Here is a 22,508-nt window from a genome sequence, read left to right on the forward strand (position 1 = left end):
CTTGGGGACCCTGGGACCACCCTGGGGCCACCTTGGGGACCACCCTGGGGCCACCCTGGGGACCCTGAGGCCACCTTGGGGACACTCTGGGAACCTTGGGGACCCCGGTGCCACCCTGGGGCCACCCTGGGGACCCTGAGGCCACCTTGGGGACCCCGGTGCCACCCTGGGGACCTTGAGGCCACCTTGGGGATCCCGGGACCACCCTGGGGCCACCCTGGTGCCACCCTGGGGACCCTGAGGCCACCTTGGGGACACTCTGGGAACCTTGGGGACCCCGGGACCACCCTGGTGCCATCCTGGGGACCCTGGTGCCACCCTGGGGACCCTGAGGCCACCTTGGGGACCCCGGGACCACCCTGGGGACCCTGGTGCCACCTTGGGGACCCTGGTGCACCCCTGGTGCTACCTTGGGGACCCTGGGGCCACCTCAGGGCCACCTTGGGGACCCCGGTGCCACCCCGGTGCCACCCCTGTCCGTGTCCCTGTCACTGTCACTGCCACCCTGGGGACCTTGAGGCCACCTTGGGGACCCCGGTGCCACCCCGGTGCCACCCCTGTCCGTGTCCCTGTCACTGTCACTGCCACCCTGGGGACCTTGAGGCCACCTTGGGGACCCCGGTGCCACCCTGGGGACCCTGAGGCCACCTTGGGGACCCTGGTGCCACCCCTGTGCCACCCCTGTCCGTGTCCCTGTCACTGCCACCCTGGGGACTCTGAGGCCACCTTGGGGACCCTGAGGCCACCCTGGGGACCCTGAGGCCACCTTGGGGACCCCGGTGCCACCCCTGTCCGTGTCCCTGTCCGTGTCACTGCCCGCCCGCTGGCTCCTGTGTCCCAGCCCCGGGGGTCCCGTTGGCTTTGCCCAGGGTGGCCGCGGTGGCCGCTGGCCCTTGGGGACTGTCCCCAGCCTCCGCCTTGGGCGCGGCGGCCACCGGGGAGCCGCCGGTGGCACTTGGGGACATGTGGGGGGCGCTGGGGGCGCTGGGGGCGGTGGCACCTTTGCTGTCCCCTGCGGCGGGCAGGGACACCACGATGTACTTCTGCACGGCGCTGGTGGCACCGCCGCTGGCACCGCCGCTGGCACCGCCGGTGGCACCGGGGACGGCGGGACCCGACACCAGTTTGACCAGTGGCTGCACGCTGGGGACAGTGGTGGTGACAGGGGAGGTGGCCGTGGGCGCGGGGGACGTGCTCAGGGTGATCACCTGTGGGGACACGGCGGGGACACGGCGTGGTGGCACCTGTGAGGTGGCACCTGCGTGGTGGCACCTGATGGCGGTGTCCCACTCGTGTCCCCAGTGTCCCTGATCCCCGTGATGTCCCCACAATGTCCCACCCAATGTCCCCAATGATGTCCCCAATGCCCTCACTGTCCCGTGTCCCCAATATCCCCACGATGTCCCCAATGTCCCCCAATGTCCCCAATGGTGTCCCCAATGATGTCCCCAATATTCCCAATGTTCCCAATGTCCCCAATGTCCCAATGATGTCCCCATGATGTCCCCATGATGTCCCCGATGTCCCCACTGTCCCCAATGATGTCCCCAGTGATGTCCCCAGGGTCCCCAATGATGTCCCCAATGTCCCCACTGTCCCCTATGATGTCCCCCATGATGTCCCCAATGTCCTCCCAATGTCCCCAATGTCCCAATGATGTCCCCACTGTTTCCATGATGTCCCCATGATGTCCCCATGATGTCCCCGATGTCCCCACTGCTCCCACTGTCCCGTGTCCCCAATGTCCCCATGATGTCCCCAATGATGTCCCCAATGTCCTCCCAATGTCCCCAGTAATATCCCCAATGTCACCAATGTCCCCAGGATGTCTCCAGTGATGTCCCCACTGTCCCCAGTGATGTCCCCAATATTCCCAATGTTCCCAGTGTCCCCAATGATGTCCCCAATGATGTCCCCACTGTCTCCATGATGTCCCCATGATGTCCCCAGTGTCCCCAATGTCCCCAATGATGTCCCCAGTGATGTCCCCAGTGTCCCCAATGTCCCCAGTGATGTCCCCAGGGTCCCCAATGATGTCCCCACTGTCCCCAGTGTCCCCAATGTTCCCAATGATGTCCCCAGTGTCCCCAGTGATGTCCCCACTGTCCCCAATGATGTCCCCAACACTGTCCCCAGTGGTGTCCCCAATGTCCCCAGTGGTGTCCCCAGTGATGTCCCCACAGTCCCCAATGATGTCCCCAACACTGTCCCCAGTGTCCCCAGTGATGTCCCCACTGTCCCCAGTGATGTCCCCAACACTGTCCCCAGTGTCCCCAGTGTCCCCAGTGATGTCCCCACTGTCCCCAATGATGTCCCCAACACTGTCCCCAGTGTCCCCAGTGTCCCCAGTGTCCCCAGTGATGTCCCCACTGTCCCCAATGATGTCCCCAACACTGTCTCCACTGTCCCCAACACTGTCCCCAGTGTCCCCAATGATGTCCCCAGTGTCCCCAATGATGTCCCCAGTGTCCCCAGTGCTGTCCCCACTGTCCCCAGTGATGTCCCCACTGTCCCCAATGATGTCCCCAACACTGTCCCCAGTGTCCCCGGTGTCCCCAGTGTCCCCTCACCTGCTGGCTGGCGCTGCTGGCCGAGGACATGACGATGAATTTGGGTGGGGGTGGCGAGGGCTGGGTGGGGGTCCCGGGGCGCCCCGAGGCCAGCGTGGGGACAGGGACGGGGACAGGGACGGGCAGGGCGATGGCACTGGGGACCTTGATGATGCTGGGGGGGCGCGGGGGCCCCCCCGGGGCCTGCGGGGCCTGAGACAGCGTCAGCGTGGGGCGCGGCTGTGGGGACAATGGGGACAGTTAGGGACAGCCAGGGACATTGGGGGGACATTGGGGACATTGGGGACATTGGGGACAGTGGGGACATTGGGGACAATGGGGACATTGGGGACATTGGGGACATTGGGGACATTGGGGACAGTGGGGACATTGGGGACAATGGGGACATTGGGGACATTGGGGACATTGGGGACATTGGGGACAGTGGGGACATTGGGGACATTGGGGACATTGGGGACAGTGGGGACATTGGGGACATTGGGGGGATTGGGGACATTGGGGACATTGGGGACACAGGGACAGCATCAGCGTGGGGCGTGGCTGCGGGGACAATGGGGACAGTTAGATGGGGACATGGGGACAATGGGGACATTGGGGACATTGGGGACAGTGGGGACATTGGGGACAGTTAGTGACAGTTAGGGACATGGGGACATTGGGGACACAGGGACACAGGGGACATTGGGGACAGTGGGGACATTGGGGACACTGGGACAGTGTCAGCACGGGGCACGGCTGTGGTGACAGGGACAGGGGGACATTGGGGACAGAGTTAGGGACACTGGGGACACGGGGACAGCAATCACAGGGAGGACAGGGGGACACACAGGACACAGGAGGGGACAAAACTCCCGAGAGGGGACACCTGGAGCAGGAGCCTCCAGGGTGTCCCCAAGTGTCCCCAGGGCCACCCAGACACAGTGGCTGCAAACCCCCCCCACCAGTGTCCCCTCCCTGTCCCCAGTGTCCCACCCCAGTGTCCCCTCCCTGTCCCCAATGTCCCATCCCAGTGTCCCCTCCATGTCCCCAATGTCCCATCCCAGTGTCCCCCCCCGGTGTCCCCTCCCTGTCCCCAATGTCCCATCCCAGTGTCCCCTCCCTGTCCCCTCTCTGTCCCCAATGTCTCCCCCCCCCCACCGATGTCCCCAAGTGTCCCCAAGCTCACCTGGCTGCTGGTGGTCCTGGTCACCTGCTGGGCCTGCAATGTCACCTGTGCCCCAATGTCCCCAGTGTCCCCAATCCCCCCAATGTCCCCAATGTCCCCAATGTCCCCAGTGTCACCTGTGTGATGGTCAGGGTGGTCCTGTTGACCTGCTGGGCCTGCAGGGCCGCCTGTGCCCGCTGTGTCCCCATTGTCCCCATTGTCCCCAATGTCCCCAATCCCCCCGATCCCCCCAGTGTCCCCAATGTCCCCAATGTCCCCAATGTCCCCAGTGTCACCTGTGTGATGGTCAGCGTGGTCCTGTTGACCTGCTGGGCCTGCAGGGCCGCCTGTGCCCGCTGTGTCCCCATTGTCCCCAATCCCCCCAATGTCCCCAATCCCCCCGGTGTCCCCAATCCCCCCGGTGTCCCCAATGTCCCCAATGTCCCCAATGTCCCCAGTGTCACCTGTGTGATGGTCAGGGTGGTCCTGTTGACCTGCTGGGCCTGCAGGGCCGCCTGTGCCCGATGTGTCCCCATTGTCCCCAATCCCCCCGGTGTCCCCAATCCCCCCGATGTCCCCAGTGTCCCCAATGTCCCCAGTGTCCCCAGTGTCCCCAGTGTCACCTGTGTGATGGTCAGCGTGGTCCTGTTGACCTGCTGGGCCTGCAGGGCCGCCTGTGCCCGCGCTTTCACCACGTGGGAGCAGAGGAGCCCCCCCAGGTACCCGAAATCCCCCCGGTAACACTCGGGGCTGTCGGGGGGGGGACGCGCCTTGGCCAGCACGGGGGCACAGTGCTTCTGTGGGGACATTGGGGACATTGGGGACATCAGAGTGACACTGGGGACATGGGGACAGCCCCAGCACGGGGGCACAGTGCTTCTGTGGGGACATCAGAGTGACATTGGGGACATGGGGACATCACTGGGGACATGGGGACATCACTGGGGACAGCCCCAGCACGGGGGCACAGTGCTTCTGTGGGGACATTGGGGACATCACTGGGGACATTGGGGACATCAGAGTGACATTGGGGACATCAGAGTGACACTGGGGACATGGGGACATCACTGGGGACATGGGGACAGCCCCAGCACGGGGGCACAGTGCTTCTGTGGGGACAATGGGGACATTGGGGACATCATTGGGGACATCAGGGGGACATGGGAACATCACTGGGGACATGGGGACATCACTGGGGACAGCCCCAGCACGGGGGCACAGTGCTTCTGTGGGGACATTAGAGTGACATTGGGGACATGGGGACATCACTGGGGACAGCACCAGCACGGGGGCACAGTGCTTCTGTGGGGACATTGGGGACATTGGGGACATCAGAGTGACACTGGGGACATGGGGACACAGCTTCCCCTATGTGTCCCCAAGCTGTCCCAAATGTCCCCATGTCCCTGTGTCCCCAATCCCCTTGATGTCCCCGCTGTCCCCATATCCCCCATGTCCCCCCGCTGTCCCCAGTGTCCCCGATGTCCCCATGTCCCCAATGTCCCCTCTGTCCCCCAATGTCCCCAATGTCCCCAGTGTCCCCAGTGTCCCCAATGTCCCCAATGTCCCCCTCCTGTCTCCACTGTCCCCAATGTCCCCACTGTCCCCAATGTCCCCAATGTCCCCAATGTCCCCCAGTGTCCCCATTGTCCCCAATGTCCCCCAATGTCCCCAATGTCCCCCAATGTCCCCAGTGTCCCCATTGTCCCCCAATGTCCCCAATCCCCCCAATGTCCCCAATGTCCCCAATGTCCCCAGTGTCCCCAGTGTCCCCCAATGTCCCCAATGTCCCCCCATGTCCCCAATGTCCCCAGTGTCCCCAATGTCCCCAATGTCCCCAATGTCCCCAATCCCCCCAATGTCCCCAGTGTCCCCAATGTCCCCAATGTCCCCAATGTCCCCAATGTCCCCCAATGTCCCCAATCCCCCCAATGTCCCCAATGTCCCCAATGTCCCCAGTGTCCCCAGTGTCCCCCAATGTCCCCAATGTCCCCCCATGTCCCCAATGTCCCCAGTGTCCCCAATGTCCCCAATGTCCCCATTGTCCCCCAATGTCCCCAATGTCCCCAATGTCCCCAATCCCCCCAATGTCCCCAATGTCCCCAATGTCCCCCCATGTCCCCATTGTCCCCTCAGTGTCCCCATTGTCCCCTCAATGTCCCCATTGTCCCCCAATGTCCCCAATCCTCCCAATGTCCCCACTGTCCCCAATGTCCCCATTGTCCCCCCATGTCCCCATTGTCCCCCTGTCCCCCCCATGTCCCCATTGATGTCCCCACTGACCAGCAGCAGGCTCTGCACGTGGTCGGCTCCGATGCGGTCGATGGTGCTCACCACCGGCCCTTCCAGAATGTTCCGCACGCGCTCGCCCTCGGCCGGCAGCCGCGGCAGGATCAGCGTCTTGATCACCTGGGGACATCGTTGGGGACATTGAAGGACATTGGGGACATTGGGGACACCTTGGGGACACTGGGGGACATTGGGGGACGTGGGGACACTGCAGGGACACCATGGGGCAGGATCAGCGTCTTGATCACCTGGGGACACTGGGGACATCATTTGGGACACCTTGGGGACACTGGGGGACATGGGGACACCATGGGGCAGGATCAGCGTCTTGATCACCTGGGGACATCATTGGGGACATCATTGGGGACATTGGGGACATCACTGTGGACATTGAAGGACATTGGGGACATCATTGGAGACATTGGGGACACCTTGGGGACACTGGGGGGACATTGGGGGACGTGGGGACACAGTGACACCATGGGGTCACTGATCACCTGGGGACGTTGGGGACATTGGGGATGTTTGGGACATCATTGGAGACACCTTGGGGACATTTGGGACACCTTGGAGACACTAGGGGACATTGGGGACATTGGGGACATCACTGGGGACATCATTGGGGACATTGAAGGACAATGGGGACATTGGGGACATCATTGGGGACATTGGGGACATCATTGGGGACATTGGGGACACCTTGGGGACACCAGGGGGACATTGGGGACATCACTGGGGACACCTTGGGGACACTGGGGGACACAGGGACACCATGGGGCAGGATCAGCGTCTTGATCACCTGGGGACACCAGGGGACATCTTGGGGACATCGGGGACATCGGGGGACACTGAGGGATATCTGGGGACACCAGGGGGACATTGGGGGGGACAGCTGGGGACATTGGGGACATTGGGGAATGGGTGGCACAGGGGACAGCAGGGGACAATGAGAAGGGGACACAGAGGTGGTACAGGAGGTGTCATAGGTGTCCCCAGGTGTCCCCAGGTGTCCCCAGGTGTCCCCAGCTGTCCCCAGGTGTGTCCCTGTCCCCCCAGCTGTCCCCAGGTGTGTCCCTGTCCCCCCAGGTGTCCCCAGGTGTGTTCCAGGTGGGTTCCAGACTGTTCTAGACTGGGTTCTAGAGGTTCTAGACTCGGTTCTAGACTCGGTTCCAGAACGTTCTAGAGGTTCTAGGCAGTTCTAGATCGGTTCTAGAGGTTCTAGAGCAGGTTCTAGATTGTTCTAGAGGTTCTAGACTCGGTTCTAGATCGGGTTCTAGACTGGGTCCCAGGCGTCCCCATGTCCCCCCAGGTGTGTCCCCAGGTGTCCCAGGTGTCCCCAGGTGTCCCCATGTCCCCCCAGCTGTCCCCAGGTGTGTCTCAGGTGTCCCCAGGTGTCCCAGGTGTCCCCATGTCCCCCCAGGTGTCACAGGTGTCCCCAGGTGTGTCCCAGGTATCCCCAGCTGTCCCCAGGTGTCCCCCAGGTGTCCCCAGCTGTCCCCAGGTGTGTCCCCAGGTGTCCCCATGTCCCCCCAGGTGTCCCCAGGTGTGTCCCAGGTGTCCCCATGTCCCCCCAGGTGTCCCCAGGTGTGTCCCCAGGTGTCCCCAGGTGTCCCCAGGTGTCCCCATGTCCCCCCAGGTGTCCCCATGTCCCCCCAGGTGTCCCCAGGTGTGTCCCCAGGTGTCCCCAGGTGTGTCCCCAGGTGTGTCCCCAGGTGTGTCCCCATGTCCCCCCAGGTGTCCCCATGTCCCCCCAGGTGTGTCCCCAGGTGTCCCCAGGTGTCCCCACGTCCCCCCAGGTGTCACAGGTGTCCCCAGGTGTCACTCACGTCGTGGCCCAGCTCAGCCAGTCCCGCGATGGAGCCGTAGCGCGTGGTCCAGGGGGTCTTGTCATCCACCCAGCTCTGGGGACACGGTGACACGCGGTGACAAATACAGTGACACACGGTGACACACGGTGACAGTGACACAATGACACACAATGACACACGGTGACACACGGTGACACACAGACTGACCCTGACCCCAAACCCTGACCCCAAACCCTGACCCCAAACCCTGACCCCAAACCCTGACCCTGACCCCAAACCCTGACCCCAAACCCTGACCCCAAACCCTGACCCCTGACCCCAAACCCTGACCCCAAACCCTGACCCCAAACCCTGACCCCAAACCCTGACCCCTGACCCCAAACCCTGACCCCTGAGCCCAGACTCACCTTGGTGAAGGTTTTGGTGATGCGGGACTGGATGTTGTTGGTGGTGGTGCTGAAGTTCTTGCACACCTGTGCCACCAGCCCTGACCCCAAACCTGACCCCAAACCTGACCCCAAACCTGACCCCTGACCCCAAACCCTGACCCTGACCCCAAACCCTGACCCCAAACCCTGACCCCTGACCCAGACTCACCTTGGTGAAGGTTTTGGTGATGCGGGACTGGATGTTGTTGGTGGTGGTGCTGAAGTTCTTGCACACCTGTGCCACCAGCCCTGACCCCAAACCCTGACCCCAAACCTGACCCCTGACCCCAAACCCTGACCCCAAACCCTGACCCCTGACCCTGACCCACCTTGGTGAAGGTTTTGGTGATGCGGGACTGGATGTTGTTGGTGGTGGTGCTGAAGTTCTTGCACACCTGTGCCACCAGCCCTGACCCCAAACCCTGACCCCAAACCTGACCCTGACCCCAAACCCTGACCCCAAACCCTGACCCCAAACCCTGACCCTGACCCCAAACCCTGACCCCAAACCCTGACCCCAAACCCTGACCCCTGACCACAAACCCTGACCCCTGAGCCCAGACTCACCTTGGTGAAGGTTTTGGTGATGCGGGACTGGATGTTGTTGGTGGTGGTGCTGAAGTTCTTGCACACCTGTGCCACCAGCCCTGACCCCAAACCCTGACCCCAAACCTGACCCTGACCCCAAACCCTGACCCCAAACCCTGACCCCAAACCCTGACCCTGACCCTGACCCTGACCCCAAACCCTGACCCCTGACCCCAAACCCTGACCCTGACCCTGACCCTGACCCCAAACCCTGACCCCTGACCCCAAACCCTGACCCTGACCCTGACCCTGACCCCAAACCCTGACCCCTGACCCCAAACCCTGACCCTGACCCTGACCCTGACCCCAAACCCTGACCCCTGACCCCAAACCCTGACCCCTGAGCCCAGACTCACCTTGGTGAAGGTTTTGGTGATGCGGGACTGGATGTTGTTGGTGGTGGTGCTGAAGTTCTTGCACACCTGTGCCACCAGCCCTGACCCCAAACCCTGACCCCAAACCCTGACCCCTGACCCCAAACCCTGACCCCTGACCCCAAACCCTGACCCCTGAGCCCAGACTCACCTTGGTGAAGGTTTTGGTGATGCGGGACTGGATGTTGTTGGTGGTGGTGCTGAAGTTCTTGCACACCTGTGCCACCAGCCCTGACCCCAAACCCTGACCCCAAACCCTGACCCCTGACCCCAAACCCTGACCCCTGACCCCACACCTGACCCCTGACCCTGACTCACCTTGGTGAAGGTTTTGGTGATGCGGGACTGGATGTTGTTGGTGGTGGTGCTGAAGTTCTTGCACACCTGTGCCACCAGCCCTGACCCCAAACCCTGACCCCTGACCCCACACCTGACCCCTGACCCAGACTCACCTTGGTGAAGGTTTTGGTGATGCGGGACTGGATGTTGTTGGTGGTGGTGCTGAAGTTCTTGCACACCTGTGCCACCAGCCGTGCAGCGAAGTCCCGCAGGGCCCAGTGGTTGTCGACGTCGGGGCGCAGGCAGAGCTGGCGGCTCACGATGCACGTCATGACGGCCGGGATCAGCTCGTGCAGCTGACAGGTGAGATATGGACAGGTGAGATACAGGTGAGACAGGTGATACAGGTGTCATGACTGCCGGGATCAGCTCATGGAGCTGACAGGTGAGAGACAGGTGAGACAGGTGAGACAGGTGAGATATGGACAGGTGTCATGACTGCAGGGATCAGCTCGTGGAGCTGGGGACAGGTGAGACAGGTGAGACAGGTGAGATATGGACAGGTGTCATGACTGCAGGGATCAGCTCGTGGAGCTGGGGACAGGTGAGACAGGTGAGACAGGTGAGACAGGTGAGATACAGGTGAGATACAGGTGAGACAGGTGAGACAGGTGAGATACAGGTGAGATACAGGTGTCATGACTGCGGGGATCAGCTCGTGGAGCTGACAGGTGAGATATGGACAGGTGAGACAGGTGAGACAGGTGAGACAGCTGAGATATGGACAGGTGAGACAGGTGTCATGACTGCGGGGATCAGCTCGTGGAGCTGACAGGTGAGATATGGACAGGTGAGATACAGGTGAGACAGGTGAGACAGGTGTCATGACAGCGGGGATCAGCTCGTGGAGCTGGGGACAGGTGAGACAGGTGAGACAGGTGAGATACAGGTGAGACACAGGTGAGATACAGGTGAGATACAGGTGTCATGACGGCGGGGATCAGCTCGTGCAGCTGGGGACAGGTGAGACAGACAGGTGAGACAGGTGAGATACAGGTGAGATACAGGTGTCATGACAGCCGGGATCAGCTCGTGGAGCTGACAGGTGAGAGACAGGTGAGATACAGGTGACACAGGTGAGACACAGGTGACACAGGTGTCATGACAGCCGGGATCAGCTTGTGGAGCTGGGGACAGGTGAGAGACAGGTGAGACAGGTGAGACAGGTGAGACAGGTGTCATGACTGCGGGAATCAGCTCGTGCAGCTGGGGACAGGTGAGATATGGACAGGTGAGATACAGGTGAGAGACAGGTGAGACAGGTGTCATGACGGCCGGGATCAGCTCATGGAGCTGACAGGTGAGAGACAGGTGAGATACAGGTGAGATACAGGTGGGAGACAGGTGAGATACAGGTGTCATGACAGCGGGGATCAGCTCGTGGAGCTGACAGGTGAGAGACAGGTGAGACAGGTGAGATATGGACAGATGAGACAGGTGAGATACAGGTGAGATACAGGTGAGACAGGTGAGATACAAGTGAGACATGGACAGGTGAGATACAGGTGAGATACAGGTGAGATACAGGTGAGACAGGTGAGATACAGGTGAGACATGGGCAGGTGAGATACAGGTGAGACATGGACAGGTGAGATACAGGTGAGATACAGCTGAGATACAGGTAGACAGGTGAGATATGGACAGGTGAGATATGGACAGGTGAGATATGGACAGGTGAGATATGGACAGGTGAGATATGGACAGGTGAGATACAGGTGAGACATAGACAGGTGTCATCACCACCGGGATCACCTCATGCAGCTGGGGGACAGCTGAGAGACAGGTGAGACAGGTGACACAGGTGACACAGGTGACACACAGGTGACACAGGTGACACTCACGTATTTCTCCAGGTACAGCGTGGGGTTGTCCATCAGGGACAGGTGAGGACAGAGGTGACAGGGGTGACACAGGAGGTGACACAGGTGACACAGGTGACACAGGAGGTGACACAGGAGGTGACACAGGTGACACAGGTGACACAGGAGGCGACACAGGTGACACAGGGGGTGACACAGGTGACACAGGAGGTGACACAGGAGGTGACACAGGGGTGACACAGGTGACACAGGAGGTGACACAGGTGACACAGGTGACACACAGGTGACACACAGGTGACACTCAGGTATTTCTCCAGGTACAGCGTGGGGTTGTCCATCAGGGACAGGTGACAGGGGTGACACAGGAGGTGACACAGGTGACACACAGGTGAGACACAGGTGAGACACAGGTGACAGGAGGTGACACAGGAGGTGACACAGGTGACACACAGGTGACACAGGTGACACAGGTGACACACAGGTGACACAGGTGACACACAGGTGACACACAGGTGACACACAGGTGACACAGGTGACACAGGGGGTGACACAGGTGACACACAGGTGACACCCAGGTGACACAGGTGACACTCACGTATTTCTCCAGGTACAGCGTGGGGTTGTCCATCAGCGCCTTCACCATCCTCATCAGGTAAATGAGCAGCGCCAGATTGTTCTGCACCACGTTCACCCGCACCTGGGGACAGCAACAGGTGACATGGGGACACCTGGGGACAGCGACAGGTGACAATGGGGACACCTGGGGACACCTGGGGACACCTGGGGACAGCGACAGGTGACATGGGGACACCTGGGGACAGCTGGGGACACCTGGGGACAGCGACAGGTGACATGGGGACACCTGGGGACAGCTGGGGACAGCTGGGGACACACCTGGGGACACCTGGGGACAGCGACAGGTGACATGGGGACACACCTGGGGACAGCTGGGGACAGCTGGGGACACACCTGGGGACACCTGGGGACAGCAACAGGTGACATGGGGACACACCTGGGGACACCTGGGGACACACCTGGGGACACCTGGGGACAGTGACAGGTGACATGGAGACACCTGGGGACACCTGGGGACAGCGACAGGTGACAATGGGGACACCTGGGGACACCGGGGACACCTGGGGACACACCTGGGGACACCTGGGGACAGCGACAGGTGACAATGGGGACACCTGGGGACAGCGACAGGTGACATGGGGACACCTGGGGACACCTGGGGACACCTGGGGTCACACCTGGGGACACCTGGGGACACCTGGGAACAGCGACAGGTGACATGGGGACACCTGGGGACACCTGGGGACACCTGGGGACACCTGGGGACACTCACAGGGATTTTGGGGCAGGATTTTGGGGCAGATTCCCGGGATTTTGGGGCAGGATTTTGGGGCAGATTCCCAGGATTTTGGGGCAGGATTTTGGGGCGGATTCCCAGGATTTCAGGGCAGGATTTTGGGGCGAATTCCCGGGATTTTGGGGCAGGATTTTGGGGCGGATTCCCGGGGTTTTGGGGCAGGATTTTGGGGCAGGATTTTGGGGCAGGATTTTGGGGCAGATTCCCAGGATTTTGGGGCAGGATTTTGGGGCGGATTCCCGGGATTTTGGGGCAGGATTTTGGGGCGGATTCCCGGGATTTTGGGGCGGATTCCCGGGATTTTGGGGCAGGATTTTGGGGCAGATTCCCGGGATTTTGGGGCAGGATTTTGGGGTGGATTCCCGGGATTTTGGGGCAGGATTTTGGGGCAGGATTTTGGGGCGGATTCCCGGGATTTTGGGGCAGGATTTTGGGGCAGATTCCCGGGATTTTGGGGCAGGATTTTGGGGCAGGATTTTGGGGCAGGATTTTGGGGCGGATTCCCGGGATTTTGGGGGAGGATTTTGGGGCTGATTCCCGGGATTTTGGGGCAGGATTTTGGGGCAGATTCCCGGGATTTTGGGGCAGGATTTTGGGGCGAATTCCCGGGATTTTGGGCTCCCTCACCCCCTCGGAGATGAAGGTGCTGAAGCGCGGCAGCATCTGGTACAGGCCGGGGTCGGTGGCGATGCTCTGCAGGGCCTCCTGCGGGGACATTGCGGCATTTTGGGGCATTTTGGGGCATTTTGGGGCATTTTGGGACATTTTGGGGATTTTTGGACATTTTTTGAGGGATTTTTGGGGCATTTTTTGGGTGGTTTTGGGGGATTTTGGGGAATTTTGGGGTGGTTTTGGGGGATTTTAGGGTGGCTTGGGGGGGATTTAGGGACATTTCGGGGTGGTTTTGAGGGATTTTTGGGGTAGTTTTGGAGAATTATGGGGGGATTTGGGGACATTTTGTGGTTTTGGGGGCTTTGGGGGCATTTTTTGGGTGGTTTGGGGTGATTTTGGGGTATTTAGGGGTATTTTGGTGTCATTTTGAGAGATTTTTTGGGGCATTTTTGGGGTGGTTTTGGGGTGGTTTTGAGGGATTTTTTGGGGTGGTTTTGGGGTGATTTTGGGGTGATTTTGGGGTGTTTTTGGGGTGTTTTTGGGGGTGATTTTTGGGGTGGTTTTGAGAGATTTTTGGAGGCATTTTTGGGGTGGTTTGGGGGGATTTTGGGGTGGTTTTGCAGCAGATTTGGGGGATTTCGTGGGGATTTCGTGGGGATTTTGTGGGGATTTTGGGGCCTACGGAAGGTTCTGGACACTGCAGGTTTTTGGGGTGTTTTTGGGGTGGTTTTGGGGGGATTTTGGGGTGGTTTTGGGGGGATTTTGGGGGTGATTTTTGGGGTGTTTCTGGGGTGGTTTGGGGGGATTTTGGGGTGGTTTTGCAGCAGATTTGGGGGATTTTGCGGGGATTTCGTGGCCTATGGAAGGTTCTGGACACTGCAGGTTTTTGGGGTGATTTTGGGGTGTTTTGGGGGTGATTTTGGGGTGGTTTTGGGGGGATTTTGGGGGTGATTTTTCGGGTGCTTTTGGGGTGTTTTTGGGGTGTTTTTGGGGGGATTTTGGGGGTGATTTTTGGGGTGGTTTTGAGGGATTTTTGGAGGCATTTTTGGGGTGGTTCTGGGGGAATTTTTGGGGTGGTTTTGCAGCAGATTTGGGGGATTTTGTGGGGATTTCGTGGCTTATGGAATGTTCTGGACACTGCAGGTTTTTGGGGTGTTTTTGGGGTGTTTTGGGGGTGTTTTTGGGGTGATTTTGGGGTGACTCACAGCCCGTTTGGCCTCACAGGAGCCCACACAAGCCTCGGTGATCTCCTTGTAGTAGAGCTGCTGCTCCACCGACAGCTCGTGGACGCTGCGCGGCTTCAGCCGCAGGGGGGGCCCCTCCAGCATCGGGGGCTTCTTCTCCTTCCCTTTTTGGGGCACCCCAAAATATCACTGAACCCCCCCAAAAATCTCACTGACGCCCCTAAACCCCCCTGATCTCCCCAAACCTCCGAAATGCCCCAAAACCCCAAAAATTCTCCTTCAAATTTCTCTGAATTCCCACCCTAAATCTCTCAGAATCCCCCCCAAACCACCCAAAATCTCCTCCAGACCCCCAAAACTCTCTTTAACTCCCTTAAGTCACCCCAAATTCCCCCCAGATGGACCAAAATCCCCCTTAAACCACCCCAAATTTCCCAAATCACCCCTTAAACCACCCCAAACCACCCCAAATCTCCCAAAATCCCCCTAAGCCACCCCAAATCCCCCCAAACCCCCACAAATCCCCCTCAAACCATCCAAAATCCCTCACATCCCCTTCAAACCACCCAAAATCTCCCAAAATCCCCCCAAGCCACCCCAAAATCCCCCTCAAACCACCCAAAATCTCTCACATCCCCTTCAAACCACCCCAAATCCCTCTCAAACCACCTCAAATTCCCCCAAACCAACCCAAAACCCCTCTCCAAACCCCAAACCCCCCCAAATCTCCCTTTAAACCACCCCAAATCCACCTCAAACCACCCCAAATCCCCCCCAAGTCTCCCAAATTCCCCTTAGATCCCCCCAAATCTCCCAAAATCCCCCCAAACCTCCCCAAATCCCCCTCAAACCCCCCAAAATCCCCCCAAATCCCCCAAATTCCCCTTACATACCTCCAAATCTCCCAAAACCCCCCCAAATCCCCCTCAAACCCCCAAATCCCCCCAAACCACCCCAAATCCCCCCCAAATTCCCCTTAGATCCCCCCAAATCTCCCAAATTCCCCCAAATTCCCCCCAAATCTCCCAAATTCCCCTTAAATCCCCCCAAACCAACCCAAATCCCCCCCAAACCCCCCTCCAATCCCCCCAAATCCCCATGAAACCTCCCCAAACCACCCCAAATCCCCCCCAAACCACCCCAAATTCCCCCCAAACCACCCCAAACCCCCCTCCAATCCCCCCAAATCCCCATGAAACCTCCCCAAACCTCCCCAAATCCCCCCCAAACTCCCCCAAATCCCCCTCACACCCCCCAAATTCCCCCAAATCCCCCTCAAACCTCCCAAAATTCCCCCCAAACTCCCCAAATCCCCCCCCAAAATCCCCCCCAATCCCCCATTCCCACCTTTTCCGTCGCCCCCGGCCCCTCCCGGCCCTTTGGATTTCGGGGTCCCCTCGTCCTCCTGGCCGGGCTTGGCCGATTTCAGGGGTTCGGTGGCCTCGGCTTTCTGCTGCTCCTTGGGGGCTTGGGGGGCACCACAACGGGGTCAGGGGGTCCCCAAAACCTCCCCAAAACGGGGGGGGGGGGGAAGGGGAGGAATTTGGGGGGATTTTTGGGGTGACGCACCTGGCGGGGGATTTTCGGGGATGGCCGGCTGCACCCCCTCGATGCTGAGCCAGTGGGCTGGGGGGGACCCCAAAAACGGGGGAGATCAGGCTGGAATCACCCCAAAATCTGCTCCAGGATCCCCCAAATCCCCCCCAAATCCCCACCCCAGCCTCGAGAAGACCCCGCGCTGAACCCCACAAATTCCCCGAAATCAGCCCAAAAATCCCCCCCAGAATTCTCAAATTCCACCTCCGACCCCACAGATTCGCCCTGCGGCGCCACAAATCTCACTCAGAACTCACTCCAGCCCCCCAAATCCCTTCAAAATCCCCCCAAATCCCCCCAAATCCCCCTCCAAAATCCCCAAATCCCCCCAAAACACCTTTCAAATTCCCCAAAATCTCCCCAAATCCTCTTAAACTCCCTCCAAGATTCCCAAATCCCCCTAAAACTTCCTCCCACATTCCCAAATCCCCCGAAATCCTCCCAAATTCCCCCAAAATCTCCCCAAATTCCCTCCAGAATTCCCAAATCCCCTCAAATTCCCCCCAGAATTCCCAAATCCCCCAAAACTTCCTCCCACATTCCCAAATCCCCCCAAATCCCCTCAAATCCCCCCAAATCCCCCAAAACTCCCTCCAGAATTCCCAAATCCCCCAATTCCCCCCAGAATTCCCAAATCCCCCCAAAACTTGCTCCCACATTCCCAAATCCCACAAAATCTCCCCAAATTCCCCCCAAATTCCCCCAAAATCTCCCCAAATCCCCCCTAAACTCCCTCCAGAATTCCCAAATCCCCCCAAAACTCGCTCCCACATTCCCAAATCCCCCAAAATTCCCCCAAAACCTCCCCAAATCCCCCCCAAACTCCCCCAAAATCTCCCCAAATGCCCCCCAAACTCCCTCCAGAATTCCTAAATCCCCTCAAATCCCCTCAAATTGCCCCCAGAATTCCCAAATCCCCTCAAATTCCCCCTAAACTCCCTCCAGAATTCCCAAATCCCCCCAAAACTCCCTCCCACATTCCCAAATCCCCTCAAATCCCCCCAAATTCCGCCAGAATCTCCCCAAATTCCCCCCAGAATTCCCAAATCCCCCCAAATTCCCCCAGAATTCCCAAATCCCCCCAAATTCCCCCCAGAATTCCCAAATCCCCCCCCAAATCCCCCCCAGAATTCCCAAATCCCCCCCAAATTCCCCCCAGAATTCCCAAATCCCCTCAAATTCCCCCAGAATTCCCAAATCCCCTCTAATCCCCCCAAATTCCCCCAAAATCTCACCAAATCCCCCCAAAACTCCCTCCCACGTTCCCAAATCCCCTCAAATCCCCCCAAATTCCGCCAGAATCTCCCCAAATTCCCCCCAGAATTCCCAAATCACCCCCAAATTCCCCCCAGAATTCCCAAATTCCCCCCAGAATTCCCAAATCCCCCCTAAATTCCCCCCAGAATTCCCAAATCCCCTCAAATTCCCCCCAGAATTCCCAAATTCCCCCCAGAATTCCCAAATCACCCCAAAACTTGCTCCCACATTCCCAAATTCCCCCAAAATCTCCCCAAATCCCCCCTAAACTCCCTCCAGAATTCCCAAATCCCTCCAAATCCCCCCAAAACTCGCTCCCACATTCCCAAATCCCCCAAAATTCCCCCAAAACCTCCCCAAATCCCCCCCAAACTCCCCCAAAATCTCCCCAAATCCCGCCCAAACTCCCTCCAGAATTCCTAAATCCTCCCAAATCCCCTCAAATTGCCCCCAGAATTCCCAAATCCCCTCAAATCCCCCCAAAACTCCCTCCCACATTCCCAAATCCCCTCAAATCCCCCCAAATTCCAGCAGAATCCCCCCAAATTCCCCCCAGAATTCCCAAATCCCCCCCAGAATTCCCAAATTCCCCCCAGAATTCCCAAATCCCCCCAAATTCCCCCCAAATCCCCCCCAGCTCCCGTCCCCACCCTTGAGGCAGACGTCCAGGGGCACCCTGGGCAGGGGGGTGTTGATGATGTCGCTCAAATCCACTTCTTTTTCCTCATAAAAATACAATTCCCGCCCGCCGCCGCTGGCAAAGCGGAACGGGATGAACTCCTGGGCGTGGAACCCGTACAGGGGCTGGGAAACGGCAAAAATTGGGAATTAGGGGCATTTCTGGAGCGTTTCCCTGCATTTTGGGGGGTTTTCCTCAATTTTATGGGAATTTCCCTCTATTTTCGAAGGTTTTTCCTCAGTTTTGGGGGAGTTTCCCTCACATTTAGGAGTTTTTGCCTCAATTTTGTGGGAATTTCCCTCATTTTTGGGCAGTTTCCCCTCAGTTTTGGGAGATTTTCCCTCAGTTTTGTGGGAATTTCCCTCAATTTTGGGAGGTTTTTCCACAATTTTGTGGGAATTTCCCTCATTTTTGGGCAGTTTCCCTCTGGTTTGGGAGTTTTTCCCTCAGCTTTGTGGGAATCTCCCTCAATCTTGGGAGGTTTTCCCTCAGTTTTGTGGGAATTTTCATCAATTTTGAGGGTGTTTCCCTCAGTTTTGGGGGAGTTTCCCTCAGATTTAGGAGTTTTTCCCTCAATTTTGCAGGAATTTCCCTCAATTTTGGGTGGTTTCCCCTCAGTTTTGGGCGAGTTTTTACTCAGATTTAGAAGGTTTTCCCTCAGTTTTGTGGGAATTTCCCTCATTTTTGGGCAGTTCCCTCTCAATTTTGGGAGGTTTTCCCTCAGGTTTGGGGGAATTTCCCTCAATCTTGGGAGGTTTTTCCTCAGTTTTGTGGGAATTTCCCTCAATTTTGGGAGGATTATCCTCAGTTTTGTGGGAATTTTCATCAATTTTGAGAGTGTTTCCCTCAGTTTTGGGGGAGTTTCCCTCACATTTAGGAGGTTTTCCCTCAGTTTCATGGGAATTTCCCTCATTTTTGGGCAGTTTCCCCTCAGTTTTGGGAGGTTTTTCCCTCAGGATGAACTCCTGGGCGTGGAACCCGTAAAGGGGCTGGGAAACGGCAAAAATCCGCAATCAGGGGCATTTCAGGAGCGTTTCCCTACATTTTGGGGGGTTTTCCTGGATTTTGTGGGAATTTCCCTCAGTTTTGGGAGGTTTTTCCTCAGTTTTGTGGGAATTTTCATCAATTTTGAGGGTGTTTCCCTCAGTTTTGGGCGAGTTTCCCTCAGGTCTGGGAGGTTTTCCTGGGTTTTGTGGGAATTTCCCTCAATTTTGGGAGTTTCCCTCAGTTTTGTGGGAATTTCCCTCAATTTTGAGAGTGTTTCCCTCAGTTTTGGGGGAGTTTCCCTCACATTTAGGAGTTTTCCCCTCAATTTTGCAGGAATTTCCCTCAATTTTGGGTGGTTTCCCCTCAGTTTTGGGTGAGTTTTTACTCAGATTTAGGAGGTTTTCCCTCAGTTTTGGGGGAATTTCCCTCATTTTTGGGCAGTTCCCCCTCAATTTTGGGAGTTTCCCTCAGTTTTGGGGGAGTTTCCCTCAGATTTAGGAGTTTTTCCCTCAATTTTGCGGGAATTTCCCACAATTTTGGGTGGTTTCCCCTCAGTTTTGGGCGAGTTTTTACTCAGATTTAGGAGGTTTTCCCTCCGTTTCATGGGAATTTCCCTCAATTTTGGGCAGCTCCCTCTCAATTTTGGGAGGTTTTCCCTCAGGTTTGGGGGAATTTCCCTCAATTTTGGGTGGTTTCCCCTCAGTTTTGGGTGAGTTTTTACTCAGATTTAGGAGGTTTTCCCTCAATTTTGTGGGAATTTCCCTCATTTTTGGGCAGTTTCCCCTCAATTTTGGGAGATTTTCCCTCAGTTTTGTGGGAATTTCCCTCAATTTTGAGAGTGCTTCCCTCAGTTTTGGGCGAGTTTCCCTCAGGTCTGGGAGGTTTTCCTGGGTTTTGTGGGAATTTCCCTCAATTTTGGGCAGTTCCCCCTCAGTTTTGGGAGGTTTTTCCCTCAGGATGAACTCCTGGGCGTGGAACCCGTACAGGGGCTGGGAAACGGCAAAAATTGGGAATTAGGGGCGTTTCTGGAGCGTTTCCCTGCATTTTGGGGGGTTTTCCTGGATTTTGTGGGAATTTCCCTCAGTTTTGGGGGGAGTTTCCCCTCAGTTTCATGGGAATTTCCCTCATTTTTGGGCAGTTTCCCCTCAGTTTTGGGAGGTTTTTCCCTCAGGATGAATTCCTGGGCGTGGAACCCGTACAGGGGCTGGGAAAGGGCAAAAATCCGGAATCAGGGGCGTTTCAGGAGCATTTCCCTGCATTTTCCTGGATTTTGTGGGAGTTTCCCTCAGTTTTGGGAGGTTTTCCCTCAGTTTTGTGGGAATTTCCCTCAATTTTGAGGGTGTTTCCCTCAGTTTTGGGGGAGTTTCCCTCACATTTAGGAGGTTTTCCCTCAACTTTGCGGGAATTTCCCACAATTTTGGGTGGTTTCCCCTCAGTTTTGGGCGAGTTTTTACTCACATTTAGGAGGTTTTCCCTCAGTTTTGTGGGAATTTCCCTCAATTTTGAGAGCGTTTCCCTCAGTTTTGGGGGAGTTTCCCTCAAATTTAGGAGTTTTTCCCCCAATTTTGTGGGAATTTCTCTCTATTTTCGAAGGTTTTCCCCCAGTTTCATGGGAATTTTCATCAATTTTGAGAGTTTTTCCCTCAATTTTGTGGGAATTTTCCTCAATTTTGGGAGGTTTTTCCTTTGTTTTTGTGGGATTTTTCTCAATTTTGGGAGGTTTTCCCTCAATTTTGGGAGGTTTTCCCTCAGTTTTGTGGGAATTTCCCTCATTTTTGGGCAGTTTCCCTCAGGTTTGGGAGGTTTTTCATTGATTTTGTGGGAATTTCCCTCAATTCTGAGGGAATTTCCTTGGATTTTGGAGGGGTTTCTGCAATTTGGGAGAGGTTTTCCCTCCATTTTGGGGGATTTCTCTCAATTTGAGAGGTTTTCCCTCAGTTTTGGGGGGATTTCCTTGGATTTGGGGGTGTCTCCCTCCATTTCTGGGGAAATTTCCCTCAATTTTGGGGTGTTCCCCTCAATTTTGGGGAGGTTTCTTTGGATTTGGAAGCATTTCTCTGGGTTTTGAAGGGATTTCCCTCCATTTACCATGGATTTTTCTCAATTTTTGGGGGGATTTCCTCCAATTTTTGCAAAGTTCCCCTTGATTTTAGGGGGTTCCCTCAATTCTGGGGCGTTCACATCGATTTTGAGGGCAATTCCCTCAATTTTGGGGGAGTTTTACCTCCACATTTTTCAGTTTTAGGGCGAAATCCACGTCCCCGGTCGTGAGTTTCCGTCTCTTCCCCATGTGCATGAACTTGAGAGCGTCCTGTGGGGAAAAAAAGAGATTTTAGAGACAAATTCGGGGGGAAAAAAGAGATTTGGGAGGGGATTTGGGGGAAAAAAAGGGGATTCAAGAAGGAATTGGGGTGGATTTGAGGGAAAAAGGGTCAAAAAAACAGGAGAAAAGAAGGGGAAAAGCGTTTTAAATTAGGAAAGTGGTGGGGGAAAGGGATGAAAAAGAGGTTTAGGATGGGAAAATGGGGGGAAAAGGACTTGGGGAGCAATTTGGAGAGGAAAGGGCGTTTATGATGGAAAAAAAGGGGGGAAAGGGAGATTTTGGGATGAATTAAGGGGTGAAATGGAGGTTTGGGGAGGGTTTCGAGAGGAAAAAGAGGCTCCAGAATGGGAAATTGAGGGGAAAAGGGGGATTTGGAGGGGAATGATGGAGCTCAGGAGATTTTTGAGGGGAAAGTTTGAGCTCTAAGGAGGTCCCAGTCCCCCAATCTTGGGGTCTCCCCCTGCCCATTCCCACCTCCTGCACCCCCCAAATCTGGGGGTCTCCCCCTCACCTGCGCCACCTCCTTGAGGCGGTAGCTCGCCTCCTCCGCCAGCAGCTGGCACGTCTCCTCAGGGACCCCCGCCACCCCCATGGCCTCCGCCATCACCTTCATGGACTCGGCGGGCAGCAGCGTGTGGCTCAGCTTCAGCTTCTTCTCCTCCGCCATCTCCGCGCTCTCCCCGAGCCCCCCGAAGCCGGGGGGACCCCCCCAAAAGGGGCGGCGGGGCCGCAGGGGGAGCGCGGGGAGCGCCGGCTGCTCCTCAGGCGGCCCCGGCCGCCGCCATCTTGGCGCGGCCCCTCAGCCCCGCCGCCATCTTAGCGCCCCGCCTCCCGCCGCCGAGGGTCCTGGACGGCGCCGGTTTTGCATAAAAAACCGGGGGTGAATCGCCATCACATTGCCTGAAGACACCTGCGACAATGATTATCGCGATATGCCAGCGCGATACGAGGGTAAATCTGGGTTTGTAGAAGGCGCGGGAGGTGGCGGTAAATGCGGGTCACTACCGCCCTGCCAGGACCTGTAAAGAGGCGGGAAAGGGAGGCGGGGCTCGGGGCGTACGGCGCATGCGCGGGCTGGAGGCGCGCGGGGTAACGGAGTTGGGGGAGACCAATGAGGGAGGATGGGGGGGAGCGGGGG

General features: G+C 57.4%; 1 protein-coding gene across 16 annotated transcripts; it reads right to left on the reverse strand.

The window, feature by feature from the left end:
- Window positions 1–22,215, reverse strand: TAF6 (TATA-box binding protein associated factor 6). Of its 16 annotated transcripts, XR_009276363.1 has the most exons (18): window positions 21,882–22,214; window positions 21,272–21,358; window positions 18,032–18,185; window positions 16,098–16,154; window positions 15,876–15,995; window positions 14,550–14,692; window positions 13,360–13,437; window positions 11,956–12,057; window positions 9,654–9,836; window positions 7,830–7,904; window positions 5,998–6,123; window positions 4,368–4,511; window positions 4,179–4,208; window positions 2,571–2,789; window positions 727–1,208; window positions 410–440; window positions 75–185; window positions 1–31 (listed from the first exon to the last, which is right to left on the reverse strand). XR_009276363.1 is itself a non-coding variant. In XM_058828434.1 (16 exons), exons 1-15 carry the CDS (start codon window positions 22,035–22,037, stop codon window positions 810–812), a joined length of 2,073 nt encoding a protein of 690 aa, XP_058684417.1. In that variant the 5' UTR covers window positions 22,038–22,214; the 3' UTR covers window positions 422–726; window positions 767–809. The 16 variants fall into 16 exon arrangements, 9 of the variants coding, with proteins under 9 accessions (XP_058684421.1, XP_058684417.1, XP_058684418.1 ...); XR_009276358.1 differs by lacking the exons at window positions 1–31; window positions 410–440 and having other exon boundaries at window positions 106–145; window positions 441–1,208; XR_009276362.1 differs by lacking the exons at window positions 1–31; window positions 75–185; window positions 410–440 and adding an exon at window positions 273–338 and having other exon boundaries at window positions 716–1,208.
- Window positions 22,216–22,508: the final 293 nt, after the last annotated feature.

This window comes from Poecile atricapillus (assembly GCF_030490865.1).
Source record: "Poecile atricapillus isolate bPoeAtr1 chromosome 36 unlocalized genomic scaffold, bPoeAtr1.hap1 SUPER_36_unloc_1, whole genome shotgun sequence".
Taxonomy (NCBI): Eukaryota; Metazoa; Chordata; class Aves; order Passeriformes; family Paridae; genus Poecile; species Poecile atricapillus.